Source organism: Pinus tabuliformis, chromosome Q, assembly GCF_031772625.1.
Source record: "Pinus tabuliformis cultivar Carrire ecotype Pingquan chromosome Q, CPIR1, whole genome shotgun sequence".
NCBI lineage: Eukaryota > Viridiplantae > Streptophyta > Pinopsida > Pinales > Pinaceae > Pinus > Pinus tabuliformis.
Window position 1 is genome coordinate 948124295 of NC_142296.1, and position 19691 is coordinate 948143985.

General features: G+C 35.8%; 1 protein-coding gene across 1 annotated transcript in view; it reads right to left on the reverse strand.

Annotated features, from left to right (window-relative positions):
- Window positions 1-752: 752 nt before the first annotated feature.
- The window catches only part of LOC149222614 (uncharacterized), a 36476-nt gene continuing 17537 nt past the window's right edge, over window positions 753-19691 (reverse strand). The window contains exons 2-3 of the mRNA XM_089387641.1: window positions 1234-1429; window positions 753-1112 (exon numbers count right to left, since the gene is read on the reverse strand). Coding sequence (XP_089243767.1) covers window positions 912-1112; window positions 1234-1429 — 397 coding nt within the window. The 3' untranslated portion in view covers window positions 753-911. The remainder of the gene's footprint in view (window positions 1113-1233; window positions 1430-19691) is intronic.

Here is a 19691-nt window from a genome sequence, read left to right on the forward strand (position 1 = left end):
AATGAATAGTCGTGATGTTTGTATGTCCAGAAAAATAACATAATAATACAAGAATATCGGAGATGTTTTGATCTAAATGGTCTGATCAATGAGATTCCTTAATGTGAAGGTTGGTGCTAAAATGAAATTTATTGTGTCATAATTATTATCAATAATAGGATTAACATCAACCAAAACCTATAGGAAAAGGGAGGCACCATACCCTAACAATCAACATATAAGGAAAGAAACGCGACAAGTACCAAACAATGTTGCACGAAGCAGGAGCGAAGCGGAAGCGTTTTTTGGAAGCAGGGACGCCGAAGCGTCATTTTCCAAAAATCTAGGAAGCGAAGCGTCCCGGAAGCGTCTGCGCGATTATATATATATATATATATATATATATATATATATATATATATATATATATATATATATATATATATATATATTATATAGAGATATATATATATATATATATATATATATATATATATATATATATATTATTTTTTTGCATTTATACTCAAAACAAACATCCCAAATACCAAATTAATTGTAGAAGACATGAAAACATGCATATTTTTTCATAAATCAAGATAGATATGGCATCCATGATTCCATTGTAGTTACTAGTATGTACAACAATCATCTATATTCTAGCTATTACAAACATACATCAAATTTTTAAGCATATTATAAAACATAAAACATTTAAGCATATTATAAAACATAAAACATAGAGCATATTATGATTTATCTAGCAAGTGAGCAACTGTCAACATTTGTCATGTCCAAAATTCAAATAATAATGTTTACAAAATATGTCACTTGGTCACCGCCAAGCCAAAAAGGTTCAAAATTCAAATTCACAAGTCTACAAGTCTAATGAGTAATCTATGACAAAAAGTAGTAGATTGTGAATATATCTACTAATCTCTCCTCCTTCCACCACGAATAGAACGTGGTGGTGGGCCTCCACGTGGTGGCAATGAAGAAGATGGTGCCTGTGGAAGTCGTGGCACTGAAACTGATGAAGAAGAACCCCCTGCTGTTGGTGTTGAACCATGGAACCTAGGAACCAAGGGACCAGATGGGGGTGGGGGTGGCATATCAACACGGTCATCATCATCCTGGAATCGCTCAAAAAAATCATGCAAAAAAAAAACACTAGTTAACAAAAAAATTAAAAACATGAATTAGAGAAATGCTTTATAAGGGAAAATTGGAAAATTCATACCACAATGGACATACCTGGATAAGAGCATCCTCTAATTGCTCTAATCGCAACACTCCATCCTCCAAATTGGGCTCCTCTGGATTCTTGTCCCAAATCAACAAGTCTTTATTAGACTTTGCATCTTCACAGTAATGGGACAACAATCGCAAGTTGTAATGAACATAAACCAAGCTCTCTGCCCGCTCTAAAGTCAACCTGTTCCTTTTAACACTGTGGATGAAAGAATAAGAGCTCCAACACCTCTCTACAGAAGAAGTGTTTACCACATGTGATAGCACCCGCAATGCCAAACTCTGTAGAAGTGGAGTACCCCCTCCATGCATGTTCCACCACTCAAGAGCAGAAAAAGTCTCTCGATCTTTAATTGCATGCATGCTCCCAAATGGACCAGTGTTGAGCGTATAGTTGCTCACCTATCTCCGTACCAATGCAGCCTCCTCCTCATCAGGGATTAATTTACTCAATGCAGCCATATATTTTTTGTGAACCTCTTGATCTTGGTGTGGTTTTCTCCTGCTTCCCCCCCCAGGTGTTGGTGTTGAAAGCCATGATGGATGATAGTATTTAGGTGTCAAAACATATGCTAATGCATGCAATGGAACATTTAGCATTTCCCATCGGTTTTCCACCTCTACACGAATATAATTGTACAAGGTGGTATCTCTAGGCTCAACAATGTCTTTAATCTGCCCCAACATGCTATCCATTTGCTCATACACCTCCACAATTACTGGTCGATCTGAATCTGCAAACTTGATCATGTAATAAATTGGTTTGGTGAATTGCAAAACATATTTAACCTGTCCCCAAAAGTAATTGTCAAGAACAGTGTCCTTGACTGCATTAGCACCATCTATGTCAGTGTTAATTTCATCCCATGAATCAGCACACACCAGATTAGTTAAAGCTTGTCTCACCTTCACTAGCCGCCTAAAGGTGAGGTAATAACTAGCAGATCTTGTCTTTGCAATTTTAAGCAACTGCAACTTGGAGTAAGTGCCATAGAAGTAGTTTACCCTTGTATGCCCTGTGATGAATTTAATGAGCTGCTTCCTACTCCTGTAAACCTCAGCAATCCACCCACATTCTTTGTGTTTCACAATATCATGCATCAAAAGGTTCAATGTGTGAACCAGGCACCCAGACCAAAAGATGTGTGGATGAGTACGCTCAATAATTTTTCCTGCTGCCTTACAATTTGCTGCATTATCTGTGATCACTTGAACCACATTATTCGGACCAACATCTTTGATTGATTTCAATAGGAGATCTGCAATGTTTTGTGCAGATGCAGTGATGGAGGAGGAGTCATGACATGCAATAAATACTACACCACTAGAAGAAACACCAAGAACATTTATCAAATGTTGGTTTCTAATATTTGTCCACCCATTGATACAATGGATACCCAGAATCTACCCACTCATTTTTAAAACGTATCAAAGCTCTTTGAACCTTGCTTTTTCTCTTTCTAATAACATTGTTCTAGCTTTCTCATAGTTGGGGGCCTTGTATCCTTTTGGGGCTTCATTGATGGCCTTTACCATTTCATGCCAATAGGGAGAGCGAAGCACATTGAATGGTACACCGCAAGCACAAAGAAAACGGACTATCTTTCCATCCACATCATCCCTCCCAGCAACATTAAGGAAATCCCTATTGTTCTTCTACCTCCAGAGCTTGCAGAAGTACCATGAGGAGATGAGCAACTACCAAATTTAGAGGTTGCACTTGATTCAGAATGAGTTTTTTATTTCTTGTTTTTTTGTTGTGCACCATCTCTATTTGGATGTATTTTCTTCTTTCTTCAGTTGAAATGTTTGGGCTAATTTGTACCCCCACAGGACCTTTTTTCATCACTGTCCAGCACCCCACAAAGATGCCTCCTCAGACGGGTATATGAACCACAATATGGTTTTCCTCCATGACAACCATGAGGGCACACAAATTTGTAAGATCCACCACCCTTTCCCCCATCAAGTTTGGTCACATAGTTCCACAAGGGTGTTGATGTAGCTTTCCCATCTTGTGTTTTAGTGTCCCCTTCAGGTTCATCCCCTTCCTCTTCAAACCCTTCCTCCTCATCATACATTGGGTCACTCATATTGGGACCATCACCAATGTCCTCTTCTGTTTCTTCCCTTCTATTCCTATTCACCTTTGCCATCATTAAAACCAAGAGTGGAATGACACATAGAAGCCAAAAGAACACCATCTTGGAATATGGATATAGGTGGTGGACAACCTGTAAATAAAGGAGCAAGTAGAAACAATGGGAAAGAGTAGGAGAGGGAGGAGAAAAATACAAAAAAATTGTCAAAAAAATAAGGGAGTTTGGGGTTTGAACTTACCTCTTTAGCTCTTGTAGATGAAGTCCTCCAAGCTCTTGCTCCAAGCTCCTCCTCCTTCTCCTAGCTCCTCCTTCTTCACTCCTCCAAGCTCTCCTCTCTTCTCCTCTCCTTTCCTCTCTTCTCTTCTCCTCTCCTCTCTTCTCTTCTCCAACTCTCATAAACTCAAATTGAGAAAATGAGGAATGAATGGGGCCTTTATTCTTTTCATTCCTCACCTTAACCTCACTCTAACCTCACCCTAACCCACCCCCTTAATGCTAAGTTAACATAACTTTAAAAAAAATTAAAAAAAAGTGTCTTTTTCCCTTGCGCGCGGCCTGCTTGCCCGAAGCGCGGAAGCGTGCACGAAGCGCCGTACGAAGCGCGCTTCGGAGGCATGGAAGCGGCGCTTCCGTCCAGCGCTTCGGAAATTCCAGGAAGTGGCTAAAAAAGCCGAAGCGGCGCTTCCGAATTCGGAAGCGCCGCTTCCGACGAAGCTTCCTAGGCGCTTCCGTACGGGACGCGCTTCGGGGCTTGGAACCGGGGGGGGGGAGGGGTGGCGCTTCGTGCAACACTGGTACCAAATACCAAATGAATTGAGAAAACTCGAACTTATCCAACCCTACAAGAGTAACCAGAGAGACCATAGTGGAGAAGGCCACAAAAAGAACCAGATTCATCTGTGACAGAAAACAAAAACCATGAGACACTGTGGTAACATGACTTAATGCAACCAACTCATCCCAATGTCAAAAGTTAAGTTATTATTGTTTATGATAATCTTAAAATAATAGAATGTTATTATTTTTATTTGATGTTATACATTTCACTAGAATGAAAAATTAGTTAATAAAATAGGTTTAAATCAACAATTCTTAGAAATTTGTAGTTTGTATTACATTTGCAAAATTCAAGAATCTATTTAAAAAAAAATCAATTTATGTATTAAAAAATAACAATATCATCAAAGATCTCCATGAACGTTAATTGAACCAAATTCTTAAGTCATGCTGATATTTAGGTAGAATATCTCAATATGGAGCTATAGATCATGATGCCATGGTAAAATAGCAAATAAGTTGGTTTATAGTTGAGAAAATCAGATATCCTTGCCATATTAGCAAATATTATCACTTTACCTAGCAAGTATCTAAAGTCTGCTTCCAATTAAAAATTGAGATTCAGATTGCAACAATAAGATTTCAAATCATGTATGTATTCTAATCACTCTTTTCAGTCATTCTTTTTCTTTTAATATAATATAACACAAAACAATATATTGACCTCTCAAAGTAACATGAACGTGACATTCATGCTTGTTGTTGTTCAAATTTTCTATAGACGAGACTATGTTCGAGTTTCTAGGAATGGGGAGACAAAGTTGTGTAAAGTGGATAGCAATTATCATTATCCCAAGAGCCAAACAATGAGGGTCTACTTCAACCTCTAGTTTGTAGTTTTCGCACAAAAAGTAGACATGGATTGCTTTGGAGGGTTTTGTTGGATACATTCATTAGAAAATTAGATTGGAAGTTGTAAGTTGGTGATCTAATATGTTGTATAATACAAATACCAGTTGCATTTATTGGTAGAAATATCTGTTGTATTTATTGGCAGGTATTGGAGAATCCACTTAAAAGAGTTTTTTGGGTTTGAGTGTGCAAGTGTACATTAAGAAGCGATCTACTATTTTTGTCAAGGTTTTGAAAAGCAAGCATTGAAAGAAATTTCAGTTATGGTGCTAGAATTACCTAAGGGAACTCCTACTTAGGTTGTTGAGGCTTTGAAAAGTGAGGATTGAAAGAAATTTTAGTTATGGTGCTAGAATTACCTAAGGGAACTCCTACTTAGGTGCACAGAAGGGTTATTGAAGAGAGGGTTTCTGGCATCGTTAGTTTCTGGGTGATTTTAGGGTTGGTTAACTCAAATTGTCAGTACGATTAAAATTCGCATGGAGTAAGTCAAGAATAAACAATTCTATTGCACCCATCTAATTTAACTCAAGAAGGGTTGATTTAAAGATCCATTTGGTTGCATAATTGGTAAAAATATGTTGTTCTTTAGCAATGACTCTTTTGATGATTCATTTTTCACGAGGTCATTTCGAAGAATTTTTTGGTCGGATAGTATTTTTGGTTCAGAAGAATTCTCCGACAACTAGAATGGTTTCATTGAAGGCCAAGAGTATGAGGAATGACACTCCACTCGACAGGTCCTGTGATTGGAGAGCCGCTAGATGATCATGAAGATGAGTGTAAAGAACCGAGTCAGATGCAGTAGATGATTATGAAATGAGTGTAAAGATTTAAGGTAGGAACCTATTGTTGAAAATCCATATGATGACCAAGGAAACCCAACCCGACAGATCTCAAAGTGAATTAAAGATAAGGGCCATTCTACTACTAAAAGACTAAATTTGGACACAAGGTGGGAAACAAAGGAAATATTACATAATATGGATACATATGAAATGGTATTTTACAATAAGTGAAATACAAAATAAGACAAAATGTTGCCTAGCCGGAAACAATTCTATGCTCAGATGCTCGACTCTGGTAGTAATGATATGAAAAATGCTCTGAGTAAGCTCGTATTCTTTGGACAATTGTCTAGAACAATGATAATAAAAAAAAACATATCAAGAGACTTATGGTGGCATCATCTAACACTGAAAGAAAGGAAAAAAAACATGATTGTGAATGAATGTGCTAAAGATAAATAATTCAAAACAATTCATTTCTTCAGTAAGGAGGCTATTAGAATAATGGAGAAATTTTCTAAATAAATGTTTAGGCTTTGTTATGAATTTGTTAAGATTATATGTTTTTAATTAGTTTTCAGATATTAACTATTAAGAAATTGTTCAAGTTCTTGAACAATAATGTCTTCTTATATATGTAATTGAGTATTGGTTTCATGTAGGCAGCCTCTCAATTTGAGCAAAGTCTAACCTATGAGAGGTACATCTCACCATTTCCAAAATCATTTTTTTCCACCAATTCTATTTACAATAGTACAAAGAAACGATATAAATTCATGATTATGAACAATCATGATTTAGTGGCCATTTTCACAAGTTATGTAATTGAATAAAATTATTATATTCTAGGTTAATCATAGCAAGAAATAGTACAAAGAAATAGGTCAATCATAGCAAGAAACAATACAAAGAAACTATGTAAAGTAATCATGAATAGAGGGCAGATTCAAAAAGAAGAAGAAATAAATAAATAAATAAGAGCAAGGAAAATCTAAAAACAAGAGAATACCTCAACACTAATCAAATATTAAGCTAAAATTAAGCAGTTAAAAGAAGCTTGTGATGTTGTTCCTTTACCAGCTAATTATGACAACAAAAATATATTGTATAAGAAACAATTTTTTTTCCAGAAAATGCTATAAAAAATCAATTTGTTTAGAAAACAATGTCGATCCAGTCTGTTTAGAGAACAATTCTCATGCCGTAAATCTAAATATATTGGCTTAAATTTTCATACAAAAAAATGTACGAAAATCATGACCCCTTTAAATCTAATGAATAGCCATGATGTTTGTATGTCTAGAAAAATAACAGAATAATACAAGAATATCAGAGATGTCTGAATGGTCTGATCAATGAGATGCCTTAATGTGAAGGTTGGTGCGAAAACTAAATTAATGTGTCAATTTTTTTTTATCAATAATGGGAGTAACAGAGTTGGGTAAAGTGGATAACAATTATCATTATCCCAAGAGCCAAGCAATGAGGGTCTACTCAAGCCTCTGGTTTCTATGGATATTGTTTATAAACTAATCTGTAATAGGTTTAATGGAAATTTTAGCTCAAGAGACTACTAAGGAAGAGAAAGTAAACTCTATCTCGGAACAAAGGGTGTAAGTAAGGGTTTTGTTTTATAAAAAAATAAGAGGGTCTACTCAAGCCTCTGGTTTCTAGGGATATTGTTTATAAACTAATTTGTAATAGGTTTAATGGAAGTTTTAGCTCAAGAGACTGCTAAGGAAGAGAAAGTAAACTCTACTATAAAAATTTGGGAACAAAGGGGTGTAAGTAAGGGTTTTGTTTTATAAAAAAATATTAAGACTATTAATCTATTAGTTCAGATTATGATGTTCTAATAGTGAAATACAGAAATTGTTTAAAAAAATACATATATATGAATAAGCATATATATTTAAATACATGTGTCTTATAGTAATAATAACCATGAAATTAAATGTAAGGTTTAGTTAGGTTAGCTCCCCATAATTAGTGGAAAAATTAGATGTCCAGCTACATGAGAGGATAGCAGTCCTGAACACTAAAGAATAGGCTTCAAAAGAAAATGACAAGCCTAGGAGATGCCTCACCTAGCCTTCTAGAGAGACATGCAAGAAAATATACTACTATTCTATGTGTATCCTCTTATAATTCAAGTATTGAGATTAAACAAGAAAAAAAGGGCAGAGTGTTGTAGGAAATAAAGAACAAATTCTTATCTTATGTGTTCTGTGAAAGAGAGTCGTGCATTCGTATTTAGAGCCCACTAATGATAGACAATATTATTGAAAAAAAAGAGAGTTCTAGACGTCTTTATTTACTTTTAGATGAACTTCTTTTAAAGAAGATTTGAAGCTTTAATGTAAAGGAACAAAAATTATTTTTAATGTTACAATATGCTTAAAAAGAGTTAGAAAGTAACCTGCACTTATATAATTCATTGAAAAAAAAATATAGTCATGGGCCAAGAAGTAGGGACAAATAATGAATTACTAGGTCTCCATACATTATAGGATCCACTACAATAAAATAAGTACAATTGGTTAAGGATAAGCTCTTGGTGCGAAGCATTAAAAAAAGTTATTGCAAGGCCACAAGGTCGTCGCTATAAGGAACATATACATATATAAAAATAAAACAACTTCTTCAAAAGGATTCCTGCAGAGAGGCTTCGAAGAGAACCTCTATGTAAGGGTATAAACCATAGCTCGAGAGACTCCTATAACAGGTCATGGCCTCACAGTAAAAATCTTGAAGCAAGCACATAACCTATATTCAAATAAGAATCTGGATTGAATAGATGCGTAGTTAACCCATACATAGCGAACCCTAGCCAGGAAGATGTGTTTCAACAAAAAGGAATCTAACATGCAAACGACCCAAGGAGGTCGGTTAGCAATATGAGTTATCACTAGAAGAAATCTAAAAACTGGAATGAACTTTAAGAATCTTGGGCAGAAAAGAAAAAGATCCTTACCTAGTTGTGTAGTACCTAAGGTCATCCTTGTTTCTATGGCCATAAAAAGAATATTGTTACTTTCAATATTACTAAGAAATTTAATTTATGATAGAGAGAAATTTCAAAAACATGAAATCGTTGTTCCCGTCTAGATGCATTTTCCTCAAGAGGAGTCACCTCGTTAATAAGAATAAATAATTCCTATAGCAGCAGATGAATCACTTGAGAAACCTCCAACAGAAATTGAAAAGTTAGAGGAGACGGCTCCAAGAAGACCTAAACCTCCTGTAGAAGAAACAATGGGTTTATGAAACAATGGAAATCCGGACTGTTGTAGAAATTGAAAAGCTAGAGGAGTCAGTTCCAAGCACGACTGAAGTTCCTGTTGCAGAAAAAGTGGAAACCCCAACAATTGAAGAAGTTGAAAAGCCATAGGAGCACATAGTTGGTTGATAACAGTTGAACATAAGCAGCTAGTTCACAATTCAAATAAGATTCTATGGTGGATCCAATGGTCAACATTTTTTCAATCATCTAAAGCTACATCCAACACTTTTTCAATCATCTAAAGCTATATCCAACACTGCTGAACAATGAGTGGCAGCTAGGGGAGTTCTTCTCAAAGGTGGACACCTTACCGCACAATTAAGAGGAGTGATTAGATTCAAGGGTTAGAAAAATGATAAGCCTATAACATGAATTTGATTTAGATATTTAAATGTAATAGTGATTTTTTAAAGTGTTTGAATTTAATTTTCAACACTTTAGGGTAGTAGGAATGTTTGTAGGTGCTAAAACCAATATTGCAATAAAAAACTCAATTTCAACATTTTTCTATAGTTGAAGTTTAGTGAGATTGTCCAAAAAAAATCCAAATCATAGAACATTTAGAAGTTTTAGTTATTTATTCAATTTAAACATGGATTTAATATGATTTTTAAGGGCAAGGAATATATTTTTTCAATAAAAAATGCAAATCCAACCTAAGTTATAAAGATCCTTAATAACAATTAACTCTCTAACTACTTCAATTGGCTAAAAATAACTTGAGCTAACAATTAATTGTCTAGCTACTTCAACTAATAGGAAAAATTATTATCTAACAACAAATAATATGAAGAAGATTAAGTCACAACAAGGATTCTTTACACATTGACATCCTCTTAAGTGAAGTATGAAATAAAGGCAAACTAGTTTCTTTCTCCTTGATGTTGTTGATGTTGCACAACAAATCACTATAAAACCCAAAAGCAAAAAATGGATCATAAAAGCTAGCTCTTTTGTGTGTCCATTCATATTTTCATGAAACAAATCATTAAAGTATTAAATTCATTTTTGCAATAAAAAAATGTAAATGAATAATAAAAAGTTGCATTTCCAACCAATCTTTTATAATCTAATTATAATGAAATTGTAAATTGGAAAAAGTTTAGATATATTCTCTTTCTCCCTTCTTTTTTCTTTTTTAAATATACTTGAAATATGTTATAATTTAAGGTTTAATTTTTTTAATTGGAAGTATAGATAAAAGAAGATTTTAACAATTTGAGTAGGTATTATAATTAAGAGTATTATTTACATTCATAAGAAGCCTATAACATGAATTTAGCTTACATTCTAGTTGTTGATATTACATGGAGTAAAAAGGGGCCATCAAGTACCAAATTGTGAACACAAGGAGTAAAGAGTTGCAGAGGAGAGAAGGAGTCATGATTGAATGCTCAGAGTATGAGGCTACCATCTCTACTTGTGGAGCGATTGAATGTCATCCATCTAAAGGGATCCTAATCCTAATCATGGACCGATCCTCCTATGGATGTATATCATAATCTGTCCAACCCCTTCTCATGAAGAGAATCTGGCCGCTTCTCATGAAGAGCATCCTAGGAGCGTGGACAACAAAAATTAGCAGAGAAAGAAAATTATTAATACTTACACCCTTGCGACACTACTATTTAGGTTGACTTAATATCAATCGTTTCTAAAAACATTTAGAATTTTATAACTAAAACTAACTTAACATAAAGTATCAATTAATTGTCTGTCTTTTTATTATTAAATAAATTTTAGATATAATATTGAATTTATTTTTTAAATTATTTAAGATTTCCATGGATTTCCTCAAAATATTTGGACCAAAAATAATTTTAACCAACAATTAATTGTGGCACAGAAAAAAATTATTCTTTAGAGAATGACATCCTCTTAAGTGTGTTGAAAATATTAGAGGGTTCCTTGATTTGTGGCTTAATCATAGGAGCGAGAATGAGTTCCTTCTTGTGCATGACTCGAGCTCCTCAAAATTAGGAGATTCCCTATAAATTAGGACGAGCTCCTATAATTAGGAATCAGTCCCTAGAAATTAGGATGAGTTAGGATGCAATTAATTGATGCGTTGAAATTGAAAGTCGAGTTCTTGATTTTCTAGTGTGAGTTGATTGAGGAAAAACACAAGTGGTTGAGTTTCAAGTGGTTTAATTGAAATAGGACGAGTTGCATGAGAAATTAACTCATGTTAACTCAATCGATCACAAAATTATTCCTTAATTAGAAAATCCATTAATTTTGACCATTTGAATTGCCTTTAAAAGGAGGAACAAAGGCACAATTTTAATCATTGTTTTCTTTTGGAAATTTTTTAGTAGAGAAGTATTTTATATTTCATGATCAATTTTCTTTCATTATCAGTTGCAATGTTTCAAGGATTTTATACATGGTATCAAAGCATGGAACCTAATTAAGATCAAAACTTTGGAGTAGCTAGAATCTTGACAAGTGGGAAGTCCTTGAATTCCTCATGTATAGTGATCATTGAAGGACTAATGAGTTGTTAGGAATTAACATTGTGGAGCCCTAGTTCAGTGGGTTGCAAACGACTAAACCATTGATAAGAGGGAGAATCCAAAAGAATCAATAAGCAACCTTCTTAGTGGAGCTAGAGGTATGTTAGTGGGGCAGATCAGTGAGACAAAGTTGAGTGACACAAAAGCAACTATGATCATTGATAGTGGAAAATTGTGGACTCACAAAGCATGGTGGAAAATAACAAGTCTTCAAAGCAGGTTTTGTAGAAGAAAGTAGGGAATCCTTCTAGTTCATAAGGAGTAGTTGCAACAACAAAGAAATGGTAATTTTGAAGAAAAATCCACGTGGACGAGGTTCTTCGAGGAACATCTTCCTCACTAAGCGGGAGTGTTGAAAATATTAGCGAGAAAAGGGTTCCTTTATTTGTGCCTTAATCATAGGAGATTGAACGATTTCCTTCTTGTGCATGACATAAGTTCCTAAAAAGTAGGAGGTTCCCTATAAATTAGGACAAGTTCCTATAATTTAGGAATTTTTTAGTGTGAGTTGATTGAGGAAAAACACAAGTGCTTGAGTTTCAAGTGGTTGAATTGAAATAGAATGAGTTGCATGAGTAGTTAACTCATGTTAACTCAATCAATCAGAAAATCATTACTTAATTAGAAAAATCACTAATTTTAACCATTCAAATTGTCTTTAAAAGGAGGAACGAAGTCACAAGTTTAATCATTGTTTTGGTGAGAACGAGTTAGTGAGACCAAGCAATAGGAAGCATGAGTTTGTGTGTGGAGCTTGTGAGAGGAAGAGTGTGCAAGAGAAGCTTGTGCACAGGATGGCAGAGGGCAACATAGATCAATAGTCTTGTAAGGATTTCAACCTTAGAACAAGCAGGAAATACAAGTGTGTCTTTAAGATTGAAACAATTGTATTTTGTAACAGATCAATTGCTTGTTTTTTGCTATCAATAAATTCTCAAAGAAGAAGAGGGATTTTCCTAGTTGGGTTATCCAAATATATTGTGTGTTCTATGTGTGATTGTGTTTCTATTCATTATTTTATTTCCGGAAATTTTTGGTGAAAAATCTTGTGTCGTTTGTGATCAATTTGCTCTCGTTAGCAATTGCAAGGTTTCAAGGATTTTCTACAAAGTGAATAATTTTATGTTTATATATATATATATATATATATATAAAAGAGGGGTGGTTTAGATTTAAGGGTTAGAAATATTAGAAGCTTAATTTAAATTTTCACGGTTCATATTACATATAATTTAAATGTAATAGTGATGTTTTTAGAGTGTGTGTTGTTGGAAATCAATGCTTATATGAATTAGGGTTTGATTCCTCTTTCTTGATAATTATTTATGAATTATGTTGGTTTCTCTTACTTCTTAATTAGTTTATCTTTCATCAAGAAATTACCAAATTATATGTATATGGAGATCACAAGAACAAGAGACACAAGATGTAGGCATATAGCCAAGGAGAAACCCCTATAAGGGGAAAACCCAGTCAAGAAATCTTCCTTTAGTATATTCAAATCAAGATGAGACACTTCCAGAATTATTAGACCTAGACAAAGACCTCCTCCAACCACCAAATCAACCCTTTCCTGCAACAAATGATCTTGATTTAATACTCCAAGTGACAACTTCCCAGTAGCAGCTTCAGTTCAGAATTTCGCCCCCCCAACAACAGAACTTCGACCCCCAGCTTCATAAATTCGGACTTGCAGTAGAAACACATTTTCAGCCCCAACAACTACCCATAATATTTGCACATGTGAGAGATAGATAGCTCAAAACTTCGATTTAGGTCTTCTTAGCAAATTTCATCCTTCTCCAACTTCTTCGCACTCTTTTTATGCTTCTCTTCCTTGTAGATTGAAATTTTTGAGTGAGTGAGTGAAATAGGTCAAATTGCCTCTCCTTATATAGCCTTTCTACTGGGTTGAATTGCCCTAATGTAGGCCAACTTCATGGGGACAAGGCTGACTTGGCGTAGAGGTGAAAATTATCTTTTTGACTCAAAAACAATTCTTCTTACATGATACAAAATCCTAAGAAGAGTCTAATAAAAATGACAATGATTATACTGACTCAATAAAAAACATAGAAGCCTTCAATGGAGGATTTGACCTAGAAAAATTTCACCCAAGCATGAATCCCATGATTTAATAAGTCATTTTCTTTAATAACAAATTTTCTTTTGACAAGTACAATTATGAAGACCAAAACTAGTTACATTCTTCAACACTCCCTCTTAACTAGGGAGTTATTCATAATTACATACATATGACAATACATGGAAGATTTGAAAATGAAATGAACTATGAAGAGTTCTAGCACACTCGGTGTTGTAGGCTAGATACCTAACCAGAGTAATCTATTCAAGTGGGACTGAGGGGACTCTAGCTTCAACCAGTCTAGGTACCATCAGTCTTATAAGCTATACCACCAACCCATGGATCTAGGTGTGTATCCAAGGTCGAAGATCCATGCCCAACGCCACCCTTCCTCTTCAAGATCTAGACATCAATGCATAGGTCGACCAGATGTCCTCCCAAGAATATTTCCATTAGATGCTTCATCTCTCCCTATCAACTAAATCTGTAATATCAATGAACCCAAGCATGTTTCTAAAATATTCAAACTTCTTATTCGAAAGAGACTTTGCCATCACATCAGCTACTTGTTCATCTGGAGGAATATATTGTAGCTTCATGACCCCATCTTGTACCAAGATCCTAATGTAGTGGTACTTGTTGCTATGCTTTGTCCTATTTGGAATATAGGGTCTTCAGACATCTTGATGTTGCTTTGATTATTATAACTTATCACTATAGGATCCAAAGGATTTCAAAAAAAATTGACAAAAGTTTCCTTAATCAAACAACTTCCTTTCCTACTTTACATGCAACAACATATTTTGTTTCAACACTACTTAATGCAATAGGATCTTGTTTTCTATTCATCCATGAAATCGTTGTAGATCCCAAACTGAAACATCCATCGGTAGTGATTCTTCCATCAATCTCACTACCACCCCAATCAGAATTTGTAAAACCTATCAACTTAACTTACTTTCCTTCATACTTTAGGCAGTGATGTATAATGCCATGTAGATATCTCAAAATATGCCTAGCAATTAACCAATGGTCATGATGAGGCTCCAACTGAAATTGACTAAGAAAATTTACAACAAAACATATATCAGGTATTATATTTACCAAGTACATCAGAGAACCCACCAACTTATGGTATCTAGTAGGATCGATGAGACTAGAGTCGAAGATTCTCAACTTCTTGAGATTAGTGATCATGGGAGTAGTCATAGGCTTGGAATCCATAATATTGAATCATTATATTATCTCAATTATGTATTTACCTTGACCCAGATATATCTCTCTGGGTTTTTGCTATACTTACAAACCCAAGTAATATTGCATAAGTCCCATATCTTTCATTTCGAATTCAGCTACCAACATTTTTTTGCATTCTTGTATTTTGCGCTCCACACCTGTAATACAAATCATCCACATAAAGTAGTATAATGACTAGTTCATTCTTCACCACCTTAATGTATATATTTTCATCTGCATAACTTTTGATGAACACAATTCTTAAGAGATATGCATCCATTCTTGCATATCATGCCTTAGGAGCTTGCTTCAAGCTGTATAGGGCTTTCGTGAGTCTGCAAACATATGTATCTCTGCTATTTATTTCAAAACCTTCCAGTTTTTCAATGTGTACTTCTTCATCAATGGTTCCATTTAGAAATTGATCTGAAAATGGGGCACTTAGGCTTCTTGTCTAACTTACAAGAACCTCTCCCACTTCCAAAGCTTAATTATTCCCAAGTCTTATTTATTAACCAATGCGGAAATGATAATATGCTTGAAATTATAGGTGTATGCATATATGTATTGTGAGCTATTTATGTGCTGTAAAATCTATTGTCTATGTTGTAAGTTGATGTGCTTAAACTGATATATAAATGCATATAACAATAAACAATCACACAGAAACAAGAATTTAATTAGGAGTTCACCCACAACTCTTGGGCTATGTCTCTGTGAGCTCTAGTCAACTTGACTAGGCCCTCTGGGATTATGGTATAAGTCCTTTTTACAAGCTCTTGGCTCAACTCCTACTATCTTACATAGAAACAGTGGGTTCAGATACCATTTTATCCCCTGGATCTTGAAGCTCTGGCTCTTGGCCCTTGGTTCTAGCTCTTGGCTTTGACTCTGGCTCTTCGGCTCTGACTCTGGCTCTAGCTCTTCGGCTCTGGCTCTAGCTCTGGCTCTTTGGCTTTGGATTCTTTGGCCCTCTATCAGTTTACAGCTCTCTCCGAGCATTCCTCTGCCTGCGCTTCTTGGGCTCCTTTAACTGTGTTCTTTGTGCTTTTTGTAACACATCGGTTACGGTCTGCCTCCATCATCGAATACCGATTGCTTCATCACAAGAAGCAGTTTGCAATGGAAAGGAACTGGTGGCATGGGCAACCCGGTTGTTTTTCCTTCCTCCTTCGCTTGGCTCTATGGCCTTTGAGGAACCCTTGGCTCTGCAGCTTCCATCCATTCCTTTGTCCCCAATCATGAGGAATCTTCCCTTTTCACCTCTGTGGCTCTCTGAGCTTCATAATGCATAGGTGTGATGGCGGTTTCCAATGGAAAGGGACTGACGCACGGGAAAACTAGTCGTTTTGCCTTCCTGTGCAGAAATGGACACATAACGCAATACACAAAGAAACCCGTGAAAAACACATCTTTGGTTGTTTAGCCGGACTTCAAATAATATGCAATCGCATCTATAAACCTATCGGGTCACCTGAAATCACTTATCGCAAGTCGCAATGCCCATGTTTCACGGTTTCCCCTTTGTATTTTAAAATACATTAAAACACTGCAAATTCCTGCAAAACGGCCTTATGGTGGATTTGAAATATTATTCATTTACATTTCGGAACCCCTTCGGGTCTGGATTCATCGCATCAGCGCATTCCTTCGCTTTTCGTTTATTAAATGAAATATGCGAAATTACATAGAAAATGCCTTTGTGCAGATTTTAAAATATATCAACTATCGTTTATAGCCCCGTCTGGTCTGGCCATCGCATCGCATATATATATATATATATATATATATATATATATATAGATATATATATATATAGCCCTACGTTGTTGCATAGATCCGATGCAATATTGCGATGCGACTAGTCGCAATTGCATATCGCATGAGCTCGGGGTCTTTCCATATGGCATCGCCGATTGCGATCTACGGATATTGGCGATCGGCTTATCTCTCGGCTTGGTCCTTATGCAACATCGCATGTCTGCCTCCGACCCGATAAATCAGGAATCGGCGATCGGGGGCTTCCCCTTTTCCGCTTAAACCTTCCTTTGACCTCCTCTGATGCGATTTTCTTCATAAAGCCTTTTAGGCTATTTTTTGATGATTTGCCTCTTTTTCCAAAGAAACGGGGCATCTTCTGTATGTGATAACTTCTACATCCTAATTCTATTTTAGCTCGTTGAAGTTACAGTAGATTCTTTGGAAAAATATCTCTGCAATGGGGCTATTTCCAAGAGCAGCCCGCACCTTTCATTTTCCTCTAATTTACAAAGGATTTGTGCCATTTGGCACCTTTTACCTCTTATATGAAGTCTTTTAGACTTAGAGGTTTATCAAGGATCCATTTTTGGATCATGCCTTCCCACTAAAGAACTTTTGGTCTCCAAAAGACTAATATACTAATATGAGTAGTAAATGAGAGTGACTCACCCTCTTCTTTTAGCCTCCCTACACTTGCTTTGCATAGTGCCTCTGAACCAAATTTTCTGACCACTTCCCTTCTTGGATGGGCTGGTCTTCCTCCTTGCCTTCCTACAGAACTTCTGCTAAGATGGTCAGAGAAGATAGTTTGAACTTCTTTGCCTTGATCATTGATCCAAGGTGGCTCAAACAAATGTGAAGTTCATCTGCTCTACAAAAATTTCATTTGTACCTGTTTGAGAAGCTGCCAACAACAACTGTTAACAACAATAGGAATACAGACAACAAATGGATGGACTAACCTCCTGTGAACCTCCATGTCTTACATCTGCATACAAATGATGGACTAGATAACAAGCCCACAAAACATGCCTTTAAAACAAATGACCCTTCAAGTCAAGCATGTAGAAAAATACCATTAGGACTCTTTTTCAAAAGATGAAACACTTCATCGTTATCTCCCTTTAGAGACCAAGTTAACTTCTTCCAAGTCAACATGGCACCACATGCATGTCAAAGAAATCAACCCTGCAAGTTAATTACTCATCCATGTTCAAAAACAAGGAAATCATCAACATCCCTGTGTTCATGCATTTCACTCTCCAACTTTCGCTTAAGCAGGTTGTACTTTCGAAGTTGAAATGAAATATAATGTTGCAGCAACAAAGTGAGTCTCCTACTCAACTTCTCCATTCACCTACTTGGTAAAATCCTGCAACTTGCATTCCATTAACAAAGAAATGCAAATAGATGCATCAATAGACATGCAATCTTAATGGGATAAGAACTCTAACCATTCCTCTCCAATCCCTTTCAAAGGTGCTACCTTTGTCTGCACATCAGCATCAACATGTGAATCATCCTAAAACACATCATTCATGGAATCTTCCTTTCCATTTCTGCCATCTTCTCTTTCCACTTTCTTCAGCTTTGGTGGAAGCATCATTGGATTCAAAGTCCAACATTTTGCATCAAGATGTCCTTGTTTATGGTAGTAAGTGCAACACATGTGCATCCTCTTAATAGCATGATTTGCCTTGTCCAATGGACCTTTGGCTTTTTGCTTCTTTTCCTTCAAAAGTTTCTTGTATGTGGCCATTCTCTTCCAACATCTAGAAACATTATGGTTATACAAACCACAAAAGGAACATGCAATTCTTTTCCCATGCTTATTACCATGTTTTGCACAATCAAAAGGAAAATGTTTAGAACCAGATTTATACCTGCCTCTTTCACCTTTATTGCCTTCATGAGGAGGTGAAGCAAATGAAGAAGTGGCTCCCTTTGGAACACCATCAATCTCTTCAAGACTATTTGAGTCTCCCCAACTCTCTAGTTCAAGTGTGTGCTTCTGAACACCTGCATCCTGAAAATGATGTTTCAAGCTATTGCATTCCTCCTGGATACAATTTTCATACTCTGTAATGCAGCTCCTTCTTGGAGTTGTTTCAATGGCCTTCATGGCAGCCTTGGAACTTTCTCCATAAGCTTGTCCATAGCCAAGACCCAAATACTTAGGCCTCTCCTCAATCATTATTGGCTCAACAATACCTTGTGCACATCTACCCAAGCCTTTTCCTTCATAGCCCATCTTGGACATTAGCTTGGAACCTATGCCTTTAGTATGTTTTTCAAAAGAACTAATATAAGCATTCTCAGAAGAATTTGAAGACAAACTGGAATGGTTTACCTCTTCTTCAAGTTGATACTTGACCAAGGCTTCTTAGACAACAAAGAGTTGTGTCTCCAACTCATGCATCCTCTTCAAGTTCATATTTGCAATATGAAGTTGCCTCTCCATTTCCTGAAATTTGTCAGAAAGCATTTGCTTCTCTTCCTCCATGTAATTCAACTTCTCTCTAAGCATGATGCTCTTCCTTCCATCCTCATACATTTCTCTCACCATATCCATCATGGTGGACAATTCTTGCTTCATGTCTTCATCAAAGAATCTTGTGAAGAACACAGAATTTGAGGACCCACTTGTAGAAGTTGTCATTATGCCAATGAACAAAAAAACTTCAACAAGATAAATAAAGATCTTATTCAATAACCTTTTGCAACAAACCTCTTGTGCTCCAAGGATTTCTTTGAGGTCCTTTGGAATAATAAGAGTTCCTTCAGCACTCTTTCCTTCTTGTCCTTCCTGGACTGAGCTATCAACAGCTTTCCCTTTACCTCTGCAAACTCAGAAAATAGTCAGTCTGCAACACAAGCATACATCAATCAGACAATCAATCCTTGACTGCCCAAACACCTTTCAGACAAGCAATATTTGCTCTGTCAATCAAGCATGCTAATATAACCTTCTTAAAGGCGTGGTTAACCAAACTTAGGCTC